The sequence below is a fragment of the Hyla sarda genome, chromosome 1 (genome assembly GCF_029499605.1).
Source record: "Hyla sarda isolate aHylSar1 chromosome 1, aHylSar1.hap1, whole genome shotgun sequence".
NCBI lineage: Eukaryota > Metazoa > Chordata > Amphibia > Anura > Hylidae > Hyla > Hyla sarda.
The window spans coordinates 497,492,593-497,520,176 of NC_079189.1; the positions used below are offsets into that span (position 1 = coordinate 497,492,593).

The window sequence follows — 27,584 nt, forward strand, 5'->3', positions numbered from 1 at the left end:
TTTGGCTTTTGGAAAGCAAATGTTGCTGAAATGGTTTTTGGGCGGCATTTAGGAAGCCCCTATGGTGCCAGAACAGCAAAAAAAAAAAAAAAAACACAGGGCATACTATTTTGGAAACTACACCCCTCAAGGAACACCCTACAGGTGTTTGACAAATTTCCACTAAAGTTAGACAGGAAAATGAAAAATTAGATTTTTTTTCACTAAAATGCTGATATTACCCTAAATTTTTCATTTTCACAAGGGGTAATTGTGTGGATAGTGCGGGAGATCCTGATTAAAACGAGCCCTACCTTACCCGGATCCACCCGGCCGTTCGCCTGCAATTGTAGTTTTATTCTCCCTCTCTTCGCCGCTCCTAACTGGAGGGAGGGGGGATGAATATTCATAACTGGCGCTGACGTCAGTGCCAGTTATCTGCAAAAGCCCCACCCATGCCAGTTACAGCAAGATATACCGATAGAATTAAACCACAATTGCGGGCGAACGGCCGGGCGGATCCGGGTAAGGTAGGCCTCGTTTTAATCAGCGTCTCCCGCACTATCCACCAGTTCCTGGGGATAGTGCGGGAGAAAATATCTGACACTTTTCCTTAAATAAAAAAAATTAGTGTGCTTAAATTATCCTTTTCTTACCCCTATAACTTTATAATTTTCCAGATTTTCCGCGCCATGATCTGTAGTTTTCATTACGACCATTTTTGTTTTGATGGAATTTTCTGATCACTTTACATAAACTTTTTTCTGGTATCTGAAATGACCAAAAAGACCGCTCTTTAAGGAGTCCGGTGTGAGTCTCACTGTTTCCCCTCCCAGAATAATTGCTAAATTTTGCGATGGCCAAAATCATTATATCGTAATCCCCAATTATCGCGATTTGATTGGGATTGTGATATATTGTGCAGCCCTACCAGTGACCCAGAAAGTGCATCCAAAGGGAGAATGAATGCCACAAAGAAGGAAAAAAGCAACGTTTAACTATTGCTTTCAAACTAATAACTGACAGCAAAAAATAAATTTTATAAATACATACAAACATCTAGGGGGCAAATGCACACAGACAAATCCCTTTCTGTAGGTCTGTGCTATGGCCTTCTCTGAGCTCCAGAAAGTAACTGAGCAAAAAAGGAGTCACATGTAACTTTTTCAAGGGGTTCCCTGTCTCCTATTGAAGTAAATGGGAGCAGGGTTTTTTTAAGGTGACACTGTGGTTTTTGATGCAGAAATCACCTCAGATTCCACATCAGAAACCACTCGATCGGCTGTGTGAACATTCCTTTTATATAGTAACATAGTTCATAAGGTTGAAAAAAGAAGAGAGTCCACCAAGTTCAACCTATATCCCTAATGAGTCCCTTTTGAGTTGATCCAGAGGAAGGCAAAAAACCCTCATACTAGAGGTACAAATTATTTCCCGTCTCCAAATATGGCATCAGAATAAATCCCTGGATCAACCTTCTGTCCCTATAAATCTAGTATACATAATCAGCGATGTTATTATTCTCCAAATATGCATCCAGACCCCTTTTGAACTCCTTTACAGAGTTCACCATGACCACCTCCTCCTGCAGAGAATTCCACAGTCTCACTGCTCTTACAGTAAAGAACCCCCGTCTGTGCTTGTGTAAAAACCTTCTTTCCGCAAGACGTAGAGGATTCCCCCTTGTTATAGATACAGTCCCTGGTATAAAAAGATAATGGGAGACATCTCTGTACAGTCCCCTGATATATTTATACATAGTTATTAGGTCGCCCGCTAAGCCTTCTTTTTTCTAAACTAAACCCTAATTCTGATAATCTTTCTAATCTCCACTATCTTTCTTGTACACTAGTGCGCAATACTGTACACAGTATTCTATGTGTGGTCTGACTAGTGATTTGTACAGCGGTAGAATTATTTCCTTGTCGTGGGCATCTATGCCCCTATTGATGCACCCCATAATTTTATTTGCTTTGGCAGCAGCTGCCCGACACTGGTCACTACAGCTAAATTTACTATTAACTAAAACTCTGAAGTCCTTTTCCACGTCAGTCGTCCCAAGTGTTCTCCCATTTAATTCATAATCCCAGCCCAAATTTTTCCTCCCCATGTGCATTACCTTACATTTATCAGTGTTGAACCTCATCTGCCACTTCCCAGCCCAAACCTCCAACCTATCCAGATCCATTTGTAACAGTGCACTGTCCTCTATAGTGATTACCGCTTTACAGAGTTTAGTATCATCTGCAAAGATTGCAACTTTACTATTCAACCCCTCTACAAGGTCATTAATAAATATATTAAATAGAACAGGACCCAAGACTGACCCCTGAGGTACCCCACAAGTAACAGTCACCCAATCAGAATAAGTACCATTAATAACCACCCTCTGTTTCCTATCACTGAGATAGTTACTTACCCACTTGCACACATTCTCCCCCAGCCCAATCCTTCTCATTTTATGCACCAACCTTTTATGTATCACGTATCAAATTATTTGGAAAAATCCAGATATACGACATCCAGCGATTGCCCCTGGTCCAGTCTGGAGCTCACCTCCTCATAAATGCTGATAAGGTTAGTTTGACAGGACCGATCCCTCATAAAGCCATGCTGATATGGAGTCATACATTTATTTTTATCAAGATACTTCAAAATAGCATCTCTTAGAAAACCCTCAAACAATTTACATACAATGGAGGTTAAACTAACAGGCCTATAATTCCCGGGGTCACCTTTTGACCCCTTTTTAAATTTTGGCACCCCTTTTTAAATATGTCATGCGCCAGTCCTGGGGAACAGTCCCTGTCACTATAGAGTCACTATATGTCTTGAATAAATCCAGAACAGGCTTCATTTGAGAAGGTCAGTATGTCTTATTGGAAACAAGGTGATGGGTCCTGGTAAAAGTTCACTGTTGATAGTACGGTATTCAGAATAGTGGGCAGACTATTTGGGCCAAATGGTTCTTATCTGCTGACGCATTCTATGTTTCTATTTTTAGTAGTTGTGTTCCAAAGCTGCAAGTTCGCTAAGAAATTTATTTTCTGCATATACATATTTTGCTTTTCACTGCTTTGTTTTTATTCAGTGACACCTAATGTTATTACTTTTGGGAAACCCTGAAACAAGTTCATCATTCCTGGAGAACCCCTGTGCCCATTTTTACCTCAGGGATGCTTTGTTTAGGGCTGAAAGAAACATTCTATAATTTTTGTCTATTACGATATTAGAAGTGTTGTTCTGGCTTAGGCCATGGTTACAGGGCAAAATGTCCGCAAAAAAATTCCACACGGATATTCCGCTGCAGCAGAGTCCTGTTTTTTTCAATGGGATTCTTCTGCACTGTGAACACAACGGAATTTGCAGCAGAAATCCTGATTCCAGCGTTCACAGAAAGAATATACTTTCTGTGGATTCCACTTGGAAATGCATTGCAGTCTATGAAACAGTGCATATAGCAGTGTTTCCCAGCAAAGGTTCCTCCCAGCATGCCTGGACAGCAAAAGGCTGCCAAAGGCTGTCCAGGCATGCAGGGAGTTGTAGTTTTTCAACATCTGAAGGCACCCTGATTGGGAAACACTGGCATACAGGGAGCAGTCCTAGTGGGGAATGTCCGGCAGGAAATTTTCCGGACGGACATTCCATTTTGTGCACATAGCCTTAGACTGTTGTGGCCAGCCTATATTGGTAGGCAGATATCAGTTGATCTCTGATGTAAAAGTTACAGGTGTTGCTACTGAGTTTTGGGGAACCCCAGGATTGCAGTAAACACTGCCTTGTGGGATAAGTAGTTAGGTACACATCTTCAGCTATCTCTTGTGTAGACATGCAGTTAAGTGTTCAGCACATGTATCCATGCAGTTACAATATGTCCACTTCATTCTGTTTTCAGGAATGATTTATTAATGGTTTGCCGACAGCTGAACATGGAGGACTCTGTAGCGGAGATCATGCATCAGCTTGGGGCCGACGAGAGTGGGAAGATCTCATTTCACGATTTCACCAAATGTCGTATGCAACTTGTGCGAGAGATCAGAAAGGAGGAAGTAGATTTGTCTGATGACTCGTGCAAGAACAAAAAGATGCGTGACAGAATAACCTCTTGGCCAAATGGAAGTGACCACAGCCTAGGTAAGGTTTGTTTGTATTGTAGGGGATTTCATGCATCTGTTAGTTAGAAAAAACAAATAATAATTTGACATGTCATTACAAACATATAAACCATGAAGTGAAACTACACTAATACATTGTTGAGAATTTGGAGCAGTTAAAAACATTTTCAAGGTTTACATGGGATTTAAATGCTACATCTTTTGCCTTTTTAGCAGACTTTGAGGAACATTTTTTATATATTTTTTTTTTTGCTTTGCTTGGGTGCATTGTCGCAGGTGTGCCTAAGCATAGATTTGTGTGACATATTTTGAGGTCCGAAGTCTATGCAATTTTGTGTAAATGCTTTACGTGGATTGATATACAGTCATAGCTGTAAATGTTGGCACCCCTGACATTTTTCTAGAAAATGAAGTATTTCTCACAGAAAAAGATTGTAGTAACACATGTTTTGCTATACACATGTTTATTCCCTTTGTGTGTATTGGAACTAAACCAAAATAGGGAGGAAAAAGAAGCAAATTGGACATAATGTCACACCAAACTTCAAATATGGGCTTGACAAAATTATTGGCACCCTTAACTTAATATTTGGTTGCACACCCTTTGGAAAAAATAACTGAAATCAGTGGCTTCCTATAACCATCAATAAGCTTCTTACACCTCTCAGCCGGAATGTTGGACCACTCTTCCTTTGCAAACTGCTCAAGGTCTCTCTTATTGTAAGCGCACCTTTTCCCAACAGCAATTTAAGATCTCTCTAGAGGTGTTCAATGGGATTTAGATCTGGACTCATTGCTGGCCACTTCAGAACTCTCCAGCACTTTGTTACCATCCATTTATGGGTGCTTTTTGACATATGTTTGGGGTCGTTGTCCTGCTAGAAGACCCAAGATCTCGGATGCAAACTCAGCTTTCTGACACTGAGCTGTACAGTGCGACCCAAAATCTGTTGGTAATCCTCAGATTTCATGATATCTTGTAGGGATCGACCGATTATCGGTATGGCCGATATTATCGGCCGATAATCACGATTTTGGGCATTATCGGTATCGACAATTACCTTGCCGATAATGCCCCGCCCCCGCACTGCCCGCACCGCGAACGCCCCCCCGACCCGCTGCACCGCACCGCGACCGCCCACCGCAACGCGTCGCACCCCCCACCGTAGTGCTGGGCGGTATACCGGTATGGATTTTTGCCCATATCGCTATACCGGTCGGGCCCCTCCCCCCACCCTCCGAGTCAATAAAAAAAGTTTAACTTACCCGCAATGGGGTTGGTCCCGGCCATCCTTCCTGTAGTGTCCGGCGGCATTCCGGGTGGAGGGTGAACCGGTCCGGGCTGTCCTTCTCCGGGGGGTCATCTTCTCCACTCCGGGCAGGCTCCGGCCTAGTACGCTGCATAGACGCCGCTACGCCGTGACGTCAGGTCTATGCAGCGTACTTGGCCGGAGCCTGCCCAGAGATGAGAAGATGACCCCCGGAGAAGAAAGACAGCCCGGACCGGTTCACCCTCCACCCGGAATGCCGCCGGACAATACAGGAAGGATGGATGGCCCGGACCACCCTGACAGGTAGGGGGAGAGAACAGGGTGGTGGCGGCGGCGTCCTATGGCACCGCAAAAGCCACTGCAGTGCACTGATTTAAAGTGCCCGTTTTAAATCAATGATCTGCAGCGGTGTCGAGGGGGGATAAATAGCCAATAACTTATACCGGAATATCGGTATAAGTTATCGGCTATCGGCCCTAACCTCCACCGATTATCGGTATCGGCCCTAAAAAAAACGATATCGGTCGATCCCTAATATCTTGCACACTTTCAAGGCACCCAGAGGCAGCAAAACAACCCCAAAACATCATTGAACCTCCACCATATTTCACTGTAGGTACTGTGTTCTTTTCTTTGTAGGCCTCATTCCGTTTTCGGTAAACAGTAGAATGATGTGCTTTACCAAAAAGCTCTATCTTGGTCTCCTCTGTTCACAAGACTTTTTCCCCAGAAGGATTTTGGCTTACTCAAGTTCATTTTGGCAAAATGTAGCCTTGCTTTTTTTTAATGTCTCTGTGTCAGCAGTGGGATCCTTCTGGGTCTCCTGCCATAGCGGTTCATTTCATTTAAATATCAATGGATAGTTCATGCTGACACTGATGCTCCCTGAGCCTGCTGGACAGCTCGAATATCTATGGAACTTGTTTGGGGCTGCTTCTCCACCATCTGAACTATCCTGCGTTGACACAGTTTCATAAATTTTTCTCTTCCATCCACGCACAGGGAGATTAGCTACAGTACCATGGGTTGCAAACTTCTTGATAATGTTGCGCACTGTGGACAAAGGCAACTCTAGATCTCTGGAGATGGATATGCAACCTTGAGATTGTTTTTTCCACAATTCTGGTTCTCAAGTCCTCACAGTTCTCTTCTCCTCTTTCTGTTGTCCATGCTTAGTGTAGCACACAGACATACAATGCAAAGACTAAGTGAACTTCTCTCCTTTTTATCTGCTTTCAGGTGTGATTGCTATATTGCCCACACCTGTTACTTGCCCCAGGTGAGTTTAAAGGAGCATCAAAGGCTTGAAACAATCTTATTTTTCCACAATTTTGAAAGGGTGCCAATAATTTTGTCCAGCCCATTTTTGGAGTTTGGTGTGACATTATGTTCAATTTGCTTTTTTCCTCCCTTTTTTGGTTTAGTTCCAATACACACAAAGGGAATAAACATGTGTATAGCAAAACATGTGTTACTGCAATCCTTTTCTGTGAGAAATACTTCATTTAAAAAAAAAAAAATTCAGGGCTCCCAACATTTACGGCCATGACTGTAGGAATTTCACTTTGCAGTAGTAACAAACTTATGAAATGCAACTCTCGCATAAAAAGTCGCACATCCCTCAAAAACACTGCAAATATACACCAGCTCTGCTTGACTTGGCTTACAAAACTGCCTTTGGAGAGCATTTAAAAAAAAAAGGTGGGTAAAAAGGTGCACTAATGTCGCAGAGGATTGATTTCTGAACTTTAACTACGTGCACAGAATTTATCAACAACATATTTTTTTTAAAGTATTTATTTATACATTTTTTTGTTTTATTCTTAAACAAACATCACAATAAAGTGAAACCTACAACAAGTGTCTCCGTAGGTTCACAGGTCAATTCTGTCACAATGACAGGGATAAAATAACAGGAAAGGCAATCGTGAACATAATGAAAGAGCATCCCCAGTACCATCCAGAGAAGCCCCACACATACACTCACACTACCACACATCCCAATGACTCCGACCCCTCTTCACCTAATCTGGCCCCCTCCTGCAAGACAAATATCCTGTTATAGGAAACTTAATGGGCCACTCCAGTCAGAGGGTCAGCCGACACATCCAGTAAAAGCCAGGGAGTCCACACCTTGTCAAATTTCTTCGGGCACTTACGACTCATATACAAAGCTTGGTACTTAGGGACATATGCATGGACCAAATTCAGCCAGCGAGACAAAGGGGGCGGGGAAGCATCCTTCTACATTATTACCACCACTTTACAGGCACAGAATAGCAAGAAGCGGATCAGTATATGTCTATGTGAACCAGAGACCACCTCATTCATGACTCCCAGCAAGCACACCACCCGGGTAAGCAGGAAGGGGAAATCCAGATAATCTGCCAAAAACCCCATCGCCTCCCTCCAAAAAGAGGCTATAACGGGACACTTCAAAACCGCATGCAGAACAGCAAAAACATACCGTAAGTCTGACGTTAAAACCCCAATACAGAATTTATCAACTATGCATCATTATTATAAATAGGTCTCATGAAAAGCAAAACCAAAGTGGGGGGAAAAAAAGCTTCACAACACGCTTTCAAAACACAGACGATTCCCCCTTTTTCATGGTTATTCATTACCATCGGACTCCTATGTCCAATTCTAGCAGGCAGGAAGGAGATACTGAAAATACTATTGCCAAAAACCACAGTGTCAGAAAGAGGGTAATATATAAAATATGTGCCTCAGAAAAAAATTGATTTTGCAATTGACTGTCTCTCTCTCTCTCTCTATCTATCTAGCAACAGGAGAATACAGCAGCACACTGCTAACACAAAGATATAGATGAAACATGAGTATATAGATAAAACATGAGTATATAGATAGAACATGAAAAGCTATACAGCTGTAATGCAATAAATGAAGAAATGAAACTATGAAATTACGAGGTACTTAGCTTGCAAATTTGTCATGGACCGTCCCACCATGGTAAGGTGACCTCATTCTGGGACGGACCCTACACTGTGAATATGCAAGCTAAGTACCTCATAATTTCATAGTTTCATATCTTCATTTATTGCATTACAGCTGTATAGCTTTTCATGTTCTATCTATATACTCATGTTTTATCTATATACTCATGTTTCATCTATATCTTTGTGCTAGCAGTGTGCTGCTGTATTCTCCTGTTGCTGTATATTTAGCCCAGCAGCCTGCACTTGCAAGCCAGGTTTTTACAATAGTTTGGATCAATAGTGCTGGCCAATTTATCCTTTGGTTGTATCTATCTATCTATATAGATATAGATATATAGATATAAGCGCTCTCTCGCTCTCTCTCTCGCTCTCTCGCTCTCTCTCTCGCTCTCTCGCTCTCTCTCTCGCTCTCTCGCTCTCTCTCTCGCTCTCTCGCTCTCTCTCTCTCGCTCTCTCGCTCTCTCTCTCTCGCTCTCTCGCTCTCTCTCTCTCGCTCTCTCTCTCGCTCTCTCTCTCTCGCTCTCTCTCTCGCTCTCTCTCTCGCTCTCTCTCTCGCTCTCTCTCTCTCGCTCTCTCTCTCGTCGGCAACAGTCACATAGGCGTGACCAGGGGTTCGCAATGCCCCAGGGCTGCAATGGTTATGTCCCATACTGGTAATGTTAATGTCCTTTGACACACAGGTCCTCAGTGCATGTGCCCTCAATATCTTCTCTGTGTGTGCGGCGAGTTCTCTGAGCCAGCGCTCGCTCCCTTTGTGAGCCTGTGTTATGCTAGAGGCAGACGCCGGGATACATTGAAAGCAAGAGCTGGCTCAGAGGACTTGCCGCACGCACAGAGAAGAAATGGAGGCCATTTATGCTGATGTAAAGTATATAGGCATGGTGGCCCTGGGGCATTGTGAACCCCATGCCATGCTTATCTGACTGTTGCTATAAAGCAGCTAAAGGTATGGCTGCATTACAATCCAATATCTTTGACATTCTGTTAAGGGGGCTAGAAAGTTATGATCATTTCCTTTTTTACTTTTTTAAGGTGCCTTATCCGGAGCTCGGGAGAGCTGGGAATATGATTCTGGGGCACGAGATCTACAAAGTCCAGATCCGCAGAACCATTCAGTTATGCAGAAATTTTTGGAGTTTGGTGGGAAGCCCACCACCCAAGCAGCCCTACAGAGACTTCTTTCTCAAAGCTCTTGTCTTACCAACAATGTAGGTGGGAGCTACCTGGAGCTTGCAAACACTGTAAGTTGTTTATATCTTTACTGTAATATTTATTTTATTTAATATATATTTTGGCAAGCCCAACTCTTTGATATTTCTAGAGCTTCAAATGGAATATAGGCCGTTATAATGTATGCTGTGAAAAGGGAACTATTACATTTGTGTTTAACTAGATGTTACAGAATCAAACAGAGCCAGTATGATTTTTCTTTTGCATTACAGAGGATAAAATCCTCAATGTGTATTACACAGCATAACAAGCGTGTTTGAAATCCACCACTTGTGCATGTGGCTTTATATGTTCTATGAGGAACCACAATGTGAAAAAGTTAGTGTTTAGATGTTTACAAGCTTCAAACCGAACAAATGTCCACACTGTTTTGATCTTTGTTATCCCTGTATTGTGACCAAGAGCCATCTTGGATATGGTTTTTGCATTTAGCTAACAGAAGGGAGAGAAGGATGTAGGGTGTCTGAGCAGGGGATTGGTCTGTAAAACCGTGAAATACCCCATAATATTGGCATGTCAAGTGGTTTTAATAGTTAAATCCAATTCTACATCCCAGGTTTGTACTCACCATGGAAAATCTACTATTTTCAAAGTAGATTTACTGTATGTATAGTATTTTTCAGTTGTATGGTAAAGCATATATCAGGCAGAGTTCATATCCACTACAGTTTTGTGATTTAGTTTTCTGTGTTTTTCCTGATAATAGATATGCCGATAATAGATATGCCGACAACATGTAAACAAAGCCCTAATGTGTAAATAAATGTGTTTACTACAAACAGATACTATGTACATACTACAGATAAAAACAGTCACCGGTAGGTTATGCTTACATGTTTTTCGGTGCTCATTTTAGTAAAGGAAGCATGCATTACAGCTCGCATCTTGAAGCTTGGTGCACTCTTTTGATACGCAGGAGTAAGTGACATGACGCTTATACCCAGCACATTGCTTACGAAAGCATCGGATGCTGTTGGAATTGTGCTATTTTGCATCCTTGACAGTGTAAAAAATTGTGTGGCAGAAAACTGGTCCGAAAATTTCTGCCACATATTGCATGGCATATTTTTTGTCCCCTGGGAATATACACAGCATCAACCTACCCTAAGGCAATGTTTTCCAAACATTGTGCATCATGCTGTTACAAAACTACAGCTCCCAGCATGCCCAGACAGCCTTTAGCTGTTCGGGCATTCTGGGAGTTGTAGTATTGCAACAGCTGGAGACACACTGTTTGGAAGACAATACAGCATTAAGCCAGGTTCACACTACAGAATTTACTGCCGGAATTCCACTGAGGAATTATGGTTTGGCAATTCCATGAAGCTTAAAGGGGTACTCCGCTGCTCAGCATTTGGAACAAACTGTTCTGAACGCTGGAGACGGCGCCGGGAGCTTGTGATGTTATTGCATTGAGGGGGTGGGACGTGACGTCATAAGGGGGCAGCCCTTATGACGTCACGTCCCACCCCCTTAATGCAAGTCTATGGGAGGGGGCGTGACGGCTGTCACGCCCTCTCCCATAGACTTGCATTGAGGGGGCAGGGCGTGACGTCATAAGGGGGCAGGGCTATAACATCACAAGCTCCCGGCGCCGGCTCCAGCATTTGGAACAGTTTGTGCAGGTGAAAGGGCTTTCTGTAAACCCATTCACACTGCAGAATTTTCTGGTCAGAATTTCCGACAGAAAATTCTGATTAAAAAAAAAGTACCCGCAGAACATTGAACTGCTCAATGTTCTGGCGGAATCCGCTCTGCAGACTGTGCCATCTATGGGGGGCAGCAATGTCTGTGCAGTCTTAGCGCTGACAGATTCAGTTGGCGCTGCCCGCACACGGAAGCTCCGGACGGGAGTTTCTTGCCCATAGATTCTAAAGTGGGAACTTGGCCTTCACCGCTCAGCCAAAACGTGGCCAACATGCATAGAGAGAGTTACTAAGTGCACATAAAACAGAGCTTTTTTTCTACATCTTTATACTCCTGTCAATGCATTTAGATATTAATAATCGTTCATTGAAACAAGCCGTATCCTTACAAATGTGTCACTCTAAGCTTTTTATTACGTGCATCTCATGTCATAAGGTTACGTTGAGAAAATGATATTTTGAGAAATAAATAAGGAATTGATATTCTCCAGTTTGTTCAGAGGTTTGGGTGGGTACATTTCTGTCTATTAGGACATGGTTCTATTGTAATGAGTATGGAGCTGAGCCAGTTTCCTTTCATTTTGGGACTGGAGTTAGAATTTCTCAGTAATTCCCTTAGGATCGCAGCTCTGAATTATATGTGCCAGAAGTCTAATTAACAAAGAACAGATAGTAATTGCCAGACTAAAGTCAAGAAGGCAAAAGTATGCGCGGGTGTAAATTTTCCTTTTCATCTTCCTTTCAGTATTTAATGGCTATCCTATCATTCAGCGATCTTCGCAATGACCCCATTACGCAGATTATGATGGATTTCAGCACAGTATGGTGTTCTGGGAAGGGGAAGAAATAGCTGATCTGTTTCCTGTATGTATAGTGTATTTAGTTATACTGTTTCATAAACCATGGGTTTAAAGTGACTTTCAAAAAGTGTAGATTGATGCTTTTTAATGTTTTATATGTGTTAGCATAACCAAATGTACGTGATTGGTCTAATTCACTCACTAAATATTTATTACATACATACCTGTTAACTACATATATTGGAGTATTATTCACCCATATATATTCCATTAGGCTGCTCTAAAATAAAATTTAGCTTTTACAGTGAATGATTTTCAGGCAATCCTAGTTTCTCTTGCCCATGGGATCACAAGAGAAAATCTCTGCATTGAGACTATAGAACACATTGTACACCTGGAAGACACACAAACACGCTCACACTCCTCATGAAGAAAAAGATGCGTATTATTAAAGCAGTTATGCCAAGATTATCATATACCACCTACCCACAACATAGGTGATAAGTACCTGATCAATGGGGTCCAAACAGCTTATTTGACTATTACTTTAAAGTGGTATTCTGGAGAATTCTTTCTACATTTTACAATTGGTCAGGTTGGAAGGAAAATATAAACACTTGTCCACGCTGGTGCTGGTTCCCAATGTCAACACTTCTTGTAGGAAATATTTGCATTAACTCTAGAGGTGACCCGCCTCAACCAGGGTTTGGCTAAGGGTGCGTTCACACGGAGTAATTCAAGAGGAATTCACTCGAGTAATTCCTCTTGAATTCTCCGCTCCAAATGAATGCACATCTCTGTCCATTGACTTAAATGTTATTTCTGCTGGCCTGTTCACACTGCGGAAATTCTGCTAGCAGAATTCCGACGCTGAATTCCGTTCCGCTTGAAGAAAGAACATGTTCATTCTTCAAGCGGAATCCGCTAGCAGAAATCAATTGAAGTCAATGGTAAAAAAAAACTCCGCCCGACATAGTTTTCGCGCGGAATTTGCACGGAAATGGCTGAAAAACCCTTCACTTCTTTCTCCCCCATGTCCGTGCGCAATTCCGCGTGAATTTCGCGCGGAAAAAATAAATTCCTCCCGTAGATTTTTCAGCGTGAATTACTCTCCATTTACTCCATGTGAACGCACCCTTAGTGGGCATGTCCTGCATGTTGGGATGGAGAACCGGGAGTAATGCCAATGTGTTTAGCACGGTCAGAACGGCACAGTGGGGGGAGCCATACATATTTTTATAATTTACCCTTGAACAACCTTGGCAGTTTTTAATGTAGGAATATTTTTCTGGAATATGCATTTAAAGGGAACCTGCTAAGTAGTCATGAGGGTGGTCCTACTGGTGTTTAAAAGCTTGCTGTAAGTCATTGAGTAGGACAGCCCACATGATTGCTTAGCCCAGAATTAGCAGAGATGTACAAGAATAAATAACTTTTCCAACTGTATATTAATCTGCTCAGCTCCTCCTGCTCTATAGCATGATTTCTGCAGATTGGACTGCATTTTCATGGTAACTTAGTAGCATAGTTCATAAGGTTGAAAAAAGACCAGAGTCCATCAAGTTCAACTTATATCCCTAATGAGTCTCTACTGAGTTGATCCAGTGGAAGGCAAAAAACCCTCATACTAGAGGTAAAAATTCCTTCCTGACTCCAAATATGCCGTCAGAATAAATCCCTGGATCAACATTCTGTCCCTATAAATCTAGTATATATAACCAGGGATTATTCTCTAAAAATGCATCCAGACCCCTTTTGAACTCTTTTACAGAGTTCACCATGACCACCTCCTCCTTCAGAGAATTCCACAGTCTCACTGCTCTTACAGTAAAGAACCCCCGTCTGTGCTGGTGTAGAAACCTTCTTTCCTCTAGACGTAGAGGATACCCCCTTGTTATGGATACAGTTCTGGGTATAAATAGATCATGGGAGAGATCTCTGTACTGTCCCTGATATATTTATACATAGTTATTAGGTCTCCCCTGAGCCTTCTTTTTTCTTAACTAAATAACCCTAATTCTGATAATCTTTCTGGGTACTGTAGTCCTCCCATTCCCCATATTACTCTGGTTGCCCGTCTTTGAACCCTCTCCAGCTCCACTATATCTTTCTTGTACACTGGTGCCCAGTACTGTACGCAGTATTCTATGTGTGGTCTGACTAGTGATTTGTACGGCGGTAGAATTATTCCCTTGTCCTGGGCATCTATACCCCTATTGATGCACCCCATGATTTTATTTGCCTTGGCAGCAGCTGCCCGAAACTGGTCACTACAGCTAAATTTACTATTAACTAAGACTCCCAAGTCCTTTTCCATGTCAGTCGTCCCAAGTGTTCTCCCATTTAATACATAATCCCAGCCCAAATTTTTCCTCCCCATGTGCAATACCTTACATTTATCAGTGTTGAACCTCATCTGCCATTTCCCAGCCCAACCTCCAAGCCATAATACAGATTTTTAGGTGCAAAATTTTAAGAGTTATGATTTTTTAAAGGGAAGGAGGAAAAAACAAAATACGCCCGGTCCTTAAGGGGTTAAGGTGAAAAAGGGCTCAGTTCTTAAGAGGTTAAGGACACTCCACCTACCTCTTACTTTGTCAGTGGTGACAGGTTCCTATTAACCATTTAAATGTTTATGTATTAGTAGGCAGCTGGTTGGCTCAGTTGTTAGCACTATTGCCTTGCAGCACTGGGGTATTCAAAGCTAGGTATGGACCACATCTGTATGGCGTTTGTAAGCTCTCTTCATGTTTGTATGGGTTTCCTGTGGGCACTAACAGAAACCATTAGACATGATAGTGGAAATGAGATTGTGCATAGTGACTATTTGTACAGTGTTCTTAGGACACGTTGGTGCTTTAAAAGCAACAAGAAATAAATGATAAGTAAATATAGTTAGTTAACCTCTTACAGCAAAATATCTACATTGAATTTTAGTAGGCTCCCATAAACTGCACAGAGGGAACAGGGCCATCCACGGCTTTTTATTTCCTGTGGGAAAATCTGCATTTTTGTTTTGTGCAACCTGTTTGCTGTTCTCTATTTTCAAAGACTCGCAGAAAATATAGTTTTAATTAAAATAAGTTGCCATCCTCTCTAGCTCTTGTTAGCATGAAATAACCTGAGGAGCCTTCTCTGTTTTATAGCTTGTAAACCTTGCTGTGGATCTGCAAATCATAAAAATCTCTCCTTTAATTACCAGGCTGATTAATATTGCATTGACTGGCACTGTGCACCTTATGTCAATTTTTGGATTGTTGTTGAGGATAAAAAATATATCCTACTGCAATGCAGCTGACTTTGGAACTGTGCCTTGCACCAATATTAATCAGACATCTCTAGTGTTATCCAATATCCAATTTCAGTAATATTATGCTGCAAATGGAGTGGGAAAAGCTTTCCTTTTGTTTAATGAGAAAATATTATTTTAAAACCCAACTTACCTTATTTGTCCCTGTAGAGTTATTAAAAAAAAAAAAAAAAAATCTCATTTGGACATCTGTGGGCAAAGGTTCAAGAGCAAGTTATAAGGAATTCATTTTCTTTTACATTGTTGACGTTGGACTTTCTGCAGATTAAGGGCAAGTTCACATGTGGCAGATTTGTTGCAGAAAATTCAGCAACTGAAGATTGGTTCCATACATATGTGATGTTCTTAAGGGTTCTCCGCCCCTAGACATCTTATCCCCTATCCAAAGGATAGGGGATAAGATGTCTGATCGGCTCGGCTGATGTCTGGGCTGCAGCACCCCAGACATCTGGTGGGTGGGGAGGCTTGTGACGTCTCGGTCACAGCCCCCTCGTGATGTCACCACCACGCCCCCTCAATGCAAGTCTATGGGAGTGGGCATGGCAGCAATCATGCCCCTCCCATAGACTTACATTGAGGGGGTCGTGGCCATGACATCACGAGCGAGTGTAGCCGTGAAGTCACGAGCCTCCGATGCTCTAAACGAATTCCAAGTGCAGCAGGGAGATTGTGGGGGTTTCCAGCGGCAGGACCCCCGCAATCAGACATCTTGTCCCCTATCCTTTGGATAGGCGATAAGATGTCTAGGGACGGAGTACCCCTTTTAAAGTTTGTGGCTTATTTTTTTTATTCATGAAGTATTTTTCCTATATACTTCTCTCTCTAATATTTTTGAGCACAAAAACGTTTCAAAGACACTCAGAATAAAAAAATCTTCTAAGAGATTATTTGGCTGGCTTATCCAGTGATATTATTTTTCTTAGACTGCATTCACATCATGTTTCTTACATATGGGGACTGGGTCTGGCTGGGAGATGGGGGGGGGGTAACCGGGCGCTCCCGTATCCCAGCCTGACCCGGCCTACATCACATTCATTTAAATGAATCTGACTCCAGTTGGCTCATTTAAATTAATGAGATGGGGCCAGGTCAGTATTTTTTCCCGTCTCCTAGCTGAATCCGGTCCCCGTATGTAAAAAAAAATGGTGTGAATGCAGCCTTATATTGTAGAATGGGACCCTTTTTCAACAGTCTTTCCACCAAGCAAACAGACTAAAAGCTTATCGATCACATCCCACAGAAAAAGTTATGTTACTCAGTACCTCATGAACATAAATTTTTATGTGTCTAGCACTCATATTTCTCACAAATACAATCTGTTGCTCACTTGCTTTGTCATTCTGTGCTTTGGAGGGGGCGTGTCCTCACTCTGCATGACTCCTCTTCCTCCCTCAGTGCTGAGTCTCATTATCCAATCATTGCTTGCGACTCTGTAACCCCTATTCTCTGTTTTCATGCTAGTCTCCCCCTCACTTAATGGACAGTATGGTCCGGTATGAACTGGATTGTACGGTATGAATTTTTTTTTTTTATTAGCCATGATTTCTATAAAAAGGAGATAACATTTTCTTATGAAGTATATTAGATAGGTTAATGTTTTGTTAAGATGTACAACATATAAAAGTTTTTGAATCTGACAGTGTCACATTCAAACAGGAAAATGTCACAGTTCAGTAGTCCTTGGTTTATTGTTACAATTCACATACAGCAATAAGTAATAAGTTCTGCTTGCAGCATGCAGTATAACAGAAACTTGAACGTCCATCACATCAGGTTATGTACATAAACTTCTAAGCTTCTCACCCAACACTTGGCAAGTTCAATCCCAAAGTCTGTATTTTTGGTGTATTGTATCAGTATACAATATACCACAGACAAGCTCCTCTGCTTCAGAGCAATTCCTTTCTGCTGCTATCTGGCAGTGTTCACTCACCTGGATCAGGTTAAAGGGGTATTCCAGGATTTTTATTTTATTTGACTATGCCACATGGGCTGTAAAGTTAGTGTAGTTCACAAAATAGTGTCTGTACCTGTGTGTGACGGTTTTCTCACAATTCTTCTGTGATTTTCACCCCAATATTTTATTTTTAACAGCATACAAAATGACTGTTGTCTCAAATTTTTCCCAGGTTGCAATATAGCAGAGACCTGACATCACTAGTCAGGTGATGGCCGGGATCCTGTCTGCTTCAATGGGTGGAGCGATCGCTTGGTGGGAGAGAGATTAATCTGCAACTAATTGTATTTTTGCAACAGCTGTAGGTAGAGCTGGGTGGTATGACCAAAAATGTGTATCACGTTTTTTTGTAAGTTATGGCGGTTCCACGGTATTTAACTGTATTTTCCACCATCCCCCCCCAATCATGTGACCCGTGGGCGCTGCTTCTCCAACACCCCCCCCCCCCCCCCCCGGTTTATCAGCCCAGCCCTGCTCTCCCCCACATCGGGGATCTAATCATATGTCACCCGCGAGCGCTTCTTCTCTCCCCCCCCCCCCCCCCAAAAAAAATTAATAATTATTAGGCGCTGTACTGTACTATCCTGTGCCTGGGCTGCAAAAATAGACAAAATAAACTTTAACTCACCTTCCGACATTCCCTGTTACCGGCCTCACGGTCCCTCTGCTGGGGTCCTGTGGATGGGAACGTCACAGAGCAGTCAGCCTATCACCGGCTGCAGCGATGTCCCGCCTCAGCCGGTGATAGGCTGAGCCCTCTGTCATGTAAGGAGCCGGCCGGCTTCATACATGACAGTGTGCTCAGCCTATCACCGGCCGCATCGATGTCCCGCCTCGGCCGGCAATGGGCTGAGCGCATTGTCATGTAAAAAGCCAGCCGGCTCCTTACAGGACAGTGCGCTCAGCCTATCACCGGCCGAGGCGGGACATCGCTGCGACTGGTGATAGGCTGAGGGCTCTGTGACGTTCCCATCCCCAGGACCGTAGCGGAGGGACCAAGAGGCCGGTAACTTAAAAACGTTAAAGTTTATTTTTGCAGCCCGGGCACAGGATAGTACAGTACAGTACAGTACAGCACAGCACAGCGGCTAATAATGATTTCTGGCGGGGGAAGAGAAGCAGCGCTCACGGGTCACATATGATTAGTTCCCCAATGTGGGGGACAGTGCAGCACTGGGCTGATAATTCATTGGGGGGGAAGAGAAGCAGAACAGCACCCGCGGGTCACATATGATTAGTTCCCCGATGGGGGACAGCCGCTGCAGCTGATAATTCATTCGAGGGGGGTGGGAGGGGCTCAACAGGTATTGCAGTATGGGAAAAAATCATATCGTGCAGGAAAAAAATTTCGGTATGAGCCGGTATACCGCCCAGCACTAGCTGTAGGCACCCTGATTGAAAAACACAGGTCTTTTGAATGGATGCAGCTCATTGATGTTTCAATTGGTGGGGTAACTGATGTGTGGGAGGGAGGACAATGGCATTATGGGATTTGTAGGTAAAGAAGGAAACTCAAACAGGAAATACCAGTTCATAAAAAGCTAGCCACAGTGTTATGGTAATCTCACAGCATAGCCATTTAGCCCCAAGTCAAGCGCAGATCCTTCCTAAGCATGTCCATTGCTGTCTGCCAGGTACGTACTAAAATCACTTTGTGGTGGATAACCCCTTTAAGGACCGCAACACACCACCTAACTGGAGTATGGGAGTGTCCAGAACCTTTAGTCACTCCCAAAACATGGACCCAAACTCCAGTCTAAAGTCACAGAGTCAAGAAGCTTTAGTGATACATACCTCGTGTAAAATTTTATTTATTCATGTACCTTTTGCTATTTGTACAGTATACATATTCTCTATAGAGTGTAGGATTTGTGCTAGAAAAACACAGCAGGAATGTGTTGCCTCAAAGATAAACTTGGTCTTGTGTATTTGTGCATCCAGCCGGCGTATTTCCCTCTGCGTTTCCACAACTGGTCATGAGGGGGAGTTCTCAGACAGATTAATGGCCCAGTCTTTCTTCAGCACAGCAGCCTTCACTGTTCTATCCCTTGGCAGCCTGAGGACATGGTGCCAAAGTCACTTTACCCTAGAGACACACTTACCATACGATGATGCAAAGCTCTGCTGCCAAGTAGCACTTCTGGAATTATTTGTGTAGTAAAATGTGACGTGAATTGTCCTTACATAGTGGGATGTTTTATGACTGTGCTCCGGATTTTAATGTGTTAGAAGCTAATACTGGATACTGGGGAATTTACCCATTTGATTTAAAATGCAGCGTTATATGTAGTCATTGCCAAATGGACAAATGCAGACAGGGGTCAATGAAAAGAGTGTGTGTAGTGAAATGGAAAAGCTTGTATTCTTCCTTTGCTGGATTTGGACAGGTTGCATAGGTACTTCTTGCTATCTTTGTTTATATATGAGCATGTGGCCCATGAACTAGATATTTTATTACTGAGCTTTTTGCATATTTATTGGGTTTTACGACAATGTACATTAGAGGTTTGTTTTATGTTAATTTGTAACATAAATGCTGAATTGAGCTTGTCTGTTTACACTCGGAAAGCAAGCATCTGCTTATACCATGTGTAAAATAAATGACATTGCTGTTAAACTGTCCATACACCGAGTGATGAGAATGGCCCATTTCATCAGTACATGCTGCCTTGGTGAAAAGTATGTGAGGCACGTGTTTGGTTGTTTAGCATATACAATAAATCTCTTATTTTATGGTTAGTAAACCTAAGTATACACCCTCTATTTTAAAAGCACCCACAGGTAGTTTCTGAAGGAGAGAACAGTTAGCGCATTTCTCTGTATACTCAAGATACATTTAAGGCTAGGTTCACATCTGCATTGAAGCTCCGCTCGGAGATCTGTTCACAGAATCCGTCAAAATAGGGGGATTTGAGCAGGAAGAAAAATACTGTAAGCACTATATACGGAAACCCAAAGACCCCATTAAAAGTCAGCGCGTCATCTGTTGTGCTTCCGTTTTTTGTTTGTTTTTTCACGAGCACACTCGATGACAGAACTCCAATGTAGATTTTTCCTTTCTTCAAAATTTCTGAATGGTCTACTACAGTTATCGAGTGACAACCCTAAATGGTTGGAATTACAGTGCCTGATGTATTTACAGGTTATGGCTTTTAGGGAACCTATGACATTGAAAATGCAGTCTTATCTGCAGGTAACATGATATAGAGCAGGAGGAGCTGAGCATATGGGCGGGTCCTACTTGGTGATTGACCACTCTTTATATGCACACTTCTGCACAAAGAGCTGTCAATCACTGAGTAGGACCACACACATGACTACTTAGCCCAGAATTAGCAGGGATTTTCATGATAAAATGACAAGTTATACTGAATGTTTTCCCTCAAAACAATGTATCCATCTTCTCAGCCTGCCCTGCTCTGATGATGCCTGCAGATTGGACTTTGATGTGACAGGATGCCTTAGCATAGTTTTAATGAACTAGGAAAAACTAAGTGAATGAGCAGTGCTGTTTAATCTGACTCAAATGGTTGGGTACTCACTTTTTTCATTGGTGAAAAATAGAATTAAGGTCGTCACTACCACCTATCAGTTATGATTTGTCTGTAACTTGACCTGCCTGTTTTAGTAAATACATGTATTTTCCATGACATAACAATTCTAGGGAATCTTTTCTTATAATCTGTGTTATGCTATACTGTACGTGTGAATATACTCTTAGGATAGGGTCACACTTGCCGTATTTGCTGCTGCATATTTTTCTACCCATTGAAGTCAATGGGTAGCACATGTGACCCTACCCTTAAGAAGAACTTGAAGCCAGAGCGTAAATTGTATACGACACCATGTTTGGTGGTAGTCTGGAGGTTGTGACCCTTGAGTGATCTCGGTAATGAGGGGAAAGTGCATTCGGTTTTATTGTCCATAAATCTTTTTTTGTGATCACATTTGGAGCATTTCACTTAAGGAAATAGTGTTAAAATGCACAAACAACAAGAAAAGAGGTATTTTATTTGCCATTGTGTTACTGCCACTGTTGCTGCCAAGCTGCTCTGGTAACTAATAGCCTATGACCTCATGGGAAAGCATAGATTATCAGGATAGTAAGGGCTTTGTTATTTAATACAATTTTGATGAAGTATGATGCAAGAGTGCATTTACTCTAATGTGCTTAACTCCTTAAAGCTCTTAGTTAGTATATGTTTTATTCAGTATCAGCTGAAATGTTTTTTTGTAGTAGGAATATGAAATCTAGTCGTCATCTTCTATGTGGGTATATTTGATGTTCAGGTAGTGATGAGTCTTGTGTGCTTAAAGAGGCCACAATTACTAATCCATAGTACTTAAATGATTAAGCTCATTGATCTTTCAAGGTATAAATTGTATATATAGATCCCTATGTCATGCTAGCAAAATGGCCATGTATCTGTATTGTGTCCCAATTTCTTTAGCAGAAGATGGAGTATTCCGATCTATAATCTTTCAGAAACTGTGCTATTTTGGATGAATTTCCAGCTAAAACATTTTTTAGACCTATCTAGAGTCATTGGCCGAGGGTTGCTTTGGAAGGTTTAGCTTTGACAAGAACATACAAATGTGAGTAAATGTCCAGAATAACACAATGTTGTCTTCATTAAAGGACATGCTACATAACCCCTAATACATATTTTAGGCTGTTTCTACATTTGTATCTGAAGTTCTAGTCAAAGCTGTAAAAAAAAAAATGCATAAAGATAACACCTCATGCGACAGTATTTTTTTCTGATGAAATGATGGAAACCCAACAAACCCTGTTATAGTTTCTATCATTCAGTGGATACTAATGGTGTCCGTTACATGACAAATCTGGATTTGCTATTTTTGGTTTTATATACGTGTAGGGTATTATTTGTTTAATAATGTGATTTATATTGTGGTGTAAGGAACAGAAAAAATGGAAATATTAGCACAGATGTGAACTTAAATCTTAAGTAGTCTGCTTTGTGTATAAATGGTTAAGAGATGGTCTTACGTGAAAGCTGCTCACAATTTTTAAGGTTCCTGGCACTTGCGTATTCATTTAGTAAATGGATGGTAATTTAGAGCAGACTTGTGGTAAGCACATTTTTCTTAAGTAAATGTATTCTCCGTCACAGTTTAATAGTCCCACCACACGGGTCTCTGGATGCTTTATCATCAAGTCTAAAACCATATCAGAGACTGTAGTGTCTTATAAATATTTAAACCTGTCCATCATGCAAATGCTTACTCATTTCAGACTAACATGGCAATCCCTTTCTAAACTTGTGAAATTCTTTATAATCCATACATGCAAGTAGGGTAACCTGGGCAGATAATGCAATCCTCCTATGATCTACTTAAAAACCCTATAGTAGACACACCTCAGTGTGTAAATTCAAGTAACCCGATCAACCATCAACACATGAATGCTTTAGGCTATGAACAGACACAAGTTTTATTACCGTATATACTCGAGTATAAGCAGAGTTTTTCAGCACGATTTTTCGTGCTGAAAACACTCCCCTCGGTTTATACTCGAGTGAACTCTCCACCTGCAGTGGTCTTCAACCTGCGGACCTCCAGAGGTTTCAAAACTACAACTCCCAGCAAGCCCGGGCAGCCATCGGCTGTCCGGGCTTGCTGGGGGTTGTAGTTTTGAAACCTATGGAGGTCCGCAGGTTGAAGACCACTGCGGCCTTCGACATCATCCAGCCCCCTCTCACCCCCTTTAGTTCTGTACAGTACTCGCCTCCGCTCGGCGCTTGTCCGGTGCTGCAGGACTGTCCGGTGAGGAGGTCGTCCGGTGGGATAGTGGTTCCGGGCTGCTATCTTCACCGAGGAGGCCTCTTCTAAGCGCTTCGGGCCCGGCCCCAGAATAGTCACGTTGCCTTGACGACGCAGAGGTACGTTCATTACCAACGTCCTTCTGCGTCATCGTCAAGGCAACGCCTCTATTCTGGGCCCGAAGCGCGGAGAAGAGGCGCCCCCCGGTGAAGATAGCAGCCCGGAACCACTATCCCACCGGACGACCTCCCCACCGGACAGTCCTGCAGCACCGGACCAGCACCGAGCGGAGGCGAGTACTGTACAGAACTAAAGGGGGGAGAGAGGGGGCTGGATGATGTCGAAGGCCGCAGTGGTCTTCAACCTGCGGACCTCCGGAGGTTTCAAAACTACAACTCCCAGCAAGCCCGGACAGCCGATGGCTGCCCGGGCTTGCTGGGAGTTGTAGTTTTGAAACCTCTGGAGGTCCGCAGGTTGAAGACCACTTAGGGCGGATAGTTCACAAGAGGATGACAAGAGGATGATGAAGGGGGGGGGGGGATAATGACAGGGGGATGATGAAGGGGGGGTGGGATGATGACAAGGGGATGATGACAAGGGAATGATGAAGGGGGGGTGTGGGATGATGACAAGGGGATGATGACAGGTGATGATGATGAGGGTCTGGATGATGACAGGGAGATAATGATGAGGATGTTAATGACGGGGGTCTGGATGATGACAGGGGGGATGATGTATTTCCCACCCTAGGCTTATACTCGAGTCAATAACTTTTCCTGGGATTTTGGGGTGAAATTAGGGGCCTCGGCTTATACTCGGGTCGGCTTATACTCGAGTATATACGGTAAGCCTTTTTATTTTATTTTTTTTTTGCCTGAAAATAAGCCACAAAAAACTGCCTCTCCATTTTCTCCTCCATGATGCAGTTTTTGTGACTTTTTAAAATGTTATTATTATTTTAATAACCTGTAATAGTATAGACATTTTTTATTTGGCATTTTATTACCTGTGTTTTTTATTTCAAGTTTTGTGAGTCTTTCCTCATGTGACTCAAGAATTTCTGTTGAAGAATTGGGGGGGAGAGAAAAAAAAAATGTCAAGATGCTCACAGAACTCCACCATTTCTTCAAATGAATGCCATAACCAGAGCATACTGCAATTTTGAAAAACTGCCACTGAGCCTTAAAGGAGAACTCTGGCAAAACTAAACTTATCCCATATCCACAGGATACAGGATAAGAAGCCGATTGCAGGGGGTCTGAGCGCTTGGACCCCAAGCATGTATTGTATTGTGTGGTACAAAAGCATGGCCTCCTGAACCCAGAACCCAGTTATTCTATTTTGTTCACTTTTGAAATAAAACAGCTTGTTGTAAGATGTTGATCAATATATATAATTTTTTTTATTCCTTTTTGTAGACAAATGAGTTATGTGTTTGTATATAGCAGGATTTTAGTACTTGTGAGCCACGTTCCAGATGACTTAGCCTAGACCTGAAATCCATCACACTACATAAAACATGGTATGTTCAGTAGCTGTGACAACCATCAGAGGATGCTACTACACTAAAGAGGATTGTCAGCAGATTGCAGCCATTATGTCACGCTGTTATGGAGACTCTCTTATACTTGTAACCTAACAGATTTGTGTGAATATTTACTGCAGTCTTAATGAGCAGTCCCTGCTGGGGACTTATCAGAGGTTGAGGTTTTCTTTTGTTTTTCTGAGGTTATGTAGCAGCACCATGGACGTTCTGACCTATTGTTTGGTTTGCACTCACAATATGAGTTCGGCTCCATTGGGGACACAGAAACCGTAGGTATATCTTGCTGACTATAGGCCTAAAAGGGGTACTCCGCCCCTAGACATCTTATCCCCTATCCAAAGGATAGGGGATAAGATGTCAGATCGTGGGGGTCCCACTGCTGGGGACCCCCGTGATCTCGGCCGCAGCACCCTGCTGTTATTACTGCACAGAGAAAACTCATTCTGTTTAAGGACGAGCAATACAGGGGCCAGAGCATCGTGACGTCAGGGCTCTGCCCCTTGTGACATCACCGCCCACCCCCAATACAAGTCTATAGAAGGGGGCCTGTCAGCTGTCACGCCCTCTCCCTTAGACTTACATTAAGGGGGTGGTCCGTGACGTCACCAGGGGCGGAGCCGTTCCGTCATGATGCTCCGGCCCCTGTATCGCCTGTCATTACGCACAGAGCGAGTTTGCTCTGTGCAGTAATGAAAGCGAGGTGCTGCAGCCGAGATCTCCGGGGACCCCCGCGATCTGACATCTTATTCCCTATCCTTTGGATAGGGGATAAAATGTCCCGGGGCGGAGTACCCTTTTAATAATAACAAAAAATTTATAAATAAAAAATGAAGTCGGCCCCTCCTGGCAGAATATACCTCGCCCACTGACTCTGAGCTAATCAGTTTTAGCTTAGTGTCAGTAGGAGGCAGACACAGGTCTGGATCTCTCCAGACCAGGTCTTCTTTTTCTTATTTTGTATTGTTATTAGTTACTTTTTTCTCTGCTGGGGCAACGGGAGCATGGCGCTGCCTGGTCCCCCACTTGCGAGCAAAGGGCACGGTCCATAAAGTATGCACCGTTAACGTTTATCACCACCAACCAGCGCTAAGGGAGTACCCTGGGTCCGGGGTCCCCTCTTGCCCCTGCTCGCCCCACATTTTGCAGCCTGGTATGATGCAGTTGGCATCAGTCTGGTTGAAGACTCCAGAGGTGAGTATAATGGGACATCTTATGGGTAAGTATCCCCATCCGCTCTCCTCTATCCCCAATTCCTCATTCTGCTGCTGCTGCTGTTCCTACACTCTGCCGCGGTCTCCGCAGATTCTGGAACAAGGGTTCTCCTCTCCAGGGACCTCCACCTCTGCAAGGGACTCCCCTGCACTGCCGCTCTGCTGCTTCAGGACACAGGAACCTGGGTGAGCTTGTTCCTTTTTTCTCGGGGTTGGCTGACTTATCTATTCTTTCCATGTCCGACCTCAGCTCCGAGCCCCCTACCAAATGGGCGGTCACTTCCTTGGTCACTTACTATGCTTGCACAGACTGTAAAACTAAATTGCCAGGTGGTTGAGTTGAGTCCACCTGGTCTGCCTGCTCTGCTTCACGTCCCAACCCCCCCTGTGCCTTCCGCCCAGGATAGCTCCCTGGAGCGTGTGATCTCTGACCCTACCCCGGTTTGGGTATCCTCACTCTCCCAGACTATTTCTGATCTGGTGCAGGTTTCCAGAGAGGTGGCTACTGCCTTAATGACAGCCTCCTCTGACCGCCGACGCTCTCGCAAGCGCCCCAGGGTCATTTACTCTGACTCCTCACCCGATGGGACGTCTCCACACTGCTCTCGCTCCCTATCTCCATCTTCTAGGGAGTGTCCACACTCCTGCGGTCGCTCCCCTAGGGGCCGTTCCCAATGCCCGGCCCACCAGGCCAGATCTATGTCACCTAGATCTAGAGCCCCTCCACTGCTCGTTCCCGGTCTCCTGGGGAACTGTTGGACACAGACTCGGATCCGCACTCAGAATCCGAAGAGCTGTCATCCATGACCGACATGGTGGACAGTTTTGTGTCGGCTGTCAGGGACACCTTTCACCTACAGACACTGGAACTTAATACCCAGCTCCAGAAGTTTCTTTCCGCCACACTCGCCGTTCTCCCAAGGTTTTCAATACTCATACAGAGTTTGATGACCTTTTGGAGACTGCCTGGGAGCACCCGGAGAAGCGCTTCCAAGGGTCTAAACGGCTGGAGGCTATGTTTCCATTTACCCAAGACCTGGTCTCCAAATGGACCGCCCCGCCTACAGTGGACCCTCCAGTCTCTCGTTTATCCAAATCCACCACTCTTCCCCTGGCTGATGCGACTTCCTTCCCTGTGGACAAGAGAATTGAGAATTTGGTGAAATTCGCCTTTGCGGCAGCTGGCTCGTCCTTACTTCCATCGTTCGCTGCGACTTGGGTATCCAAAGCTCTATCGTCTTGAGCCTCTCAACTTCGCCAAGGCTCCTCCATATGATCTGGCTGCCTTTGCCTTGGCTGCCTTAGCTCTCCAGATCTCCAACACTGGGATTATCTCTGCTCAGCGTCCTTGGAACCTACACGCAGTGCAGCCTTTGCTTCTAGCAACTTGATGGCTATCCACTGTTCCACGTGGTTGAAGGCCTGGAATGCCGACACTGTCTCCAAGAAATCCCTCACCGAGATGCCCTTAACTAGCGGCTGTCTTTTTGGCAAATGCCTGAATGAAATCATGTCCAAGGCTACAGGCGGTAAGAGCTCTCTGGTCCCTCAGAATAAGGTGCGTCACACCGATTCTCACGCAAATCCTCTTTGTTTCTGTCCTTTGGCTCAGGCCGCCAGGACAAACCAGCGTCCTTGCAGTCTCGGAAGGCTCCTACCTTCAAAGATTTTTACATTCAAAAAAAGAGGAGAGTTAGTTATGACATCACAATTAGCATGTTACTTTTTGATTGGTTGTTTGATTATAGCGTCCGTATATATTAGCATATCTA

At 43.4% G+C, this 27,584-nt stretch overlaps 1 protein-coding gene across 2 annotated transcripts in view; it reads left to right on the forward strand.

Annotated features, from left to right (window-relative positions):
* MCC (MCC regulator of WNT signaling pathway) overlaps nt 1–27,584 on the forward strand; it is a 418,752-nt gene that overhangs the window by 92,151 nt on the left and 299,017 nt on the right. For both annotated transcript variants that reach the window (XM_056537453.1, XM_056537452.1), the window contains exons 2-3: nt 3,875–4,113; nt 9,361–9,569. In XM_056537453.1, the coding sequence (XP_056393428.1) occupies nt 3,875–4,113; nt 9,361–9,569 (448 nt within the window). The remainder of the gene's footprint in view (nt 1–3,874; nt 4,114–9,360; nt 9,570–27,584) is intronic.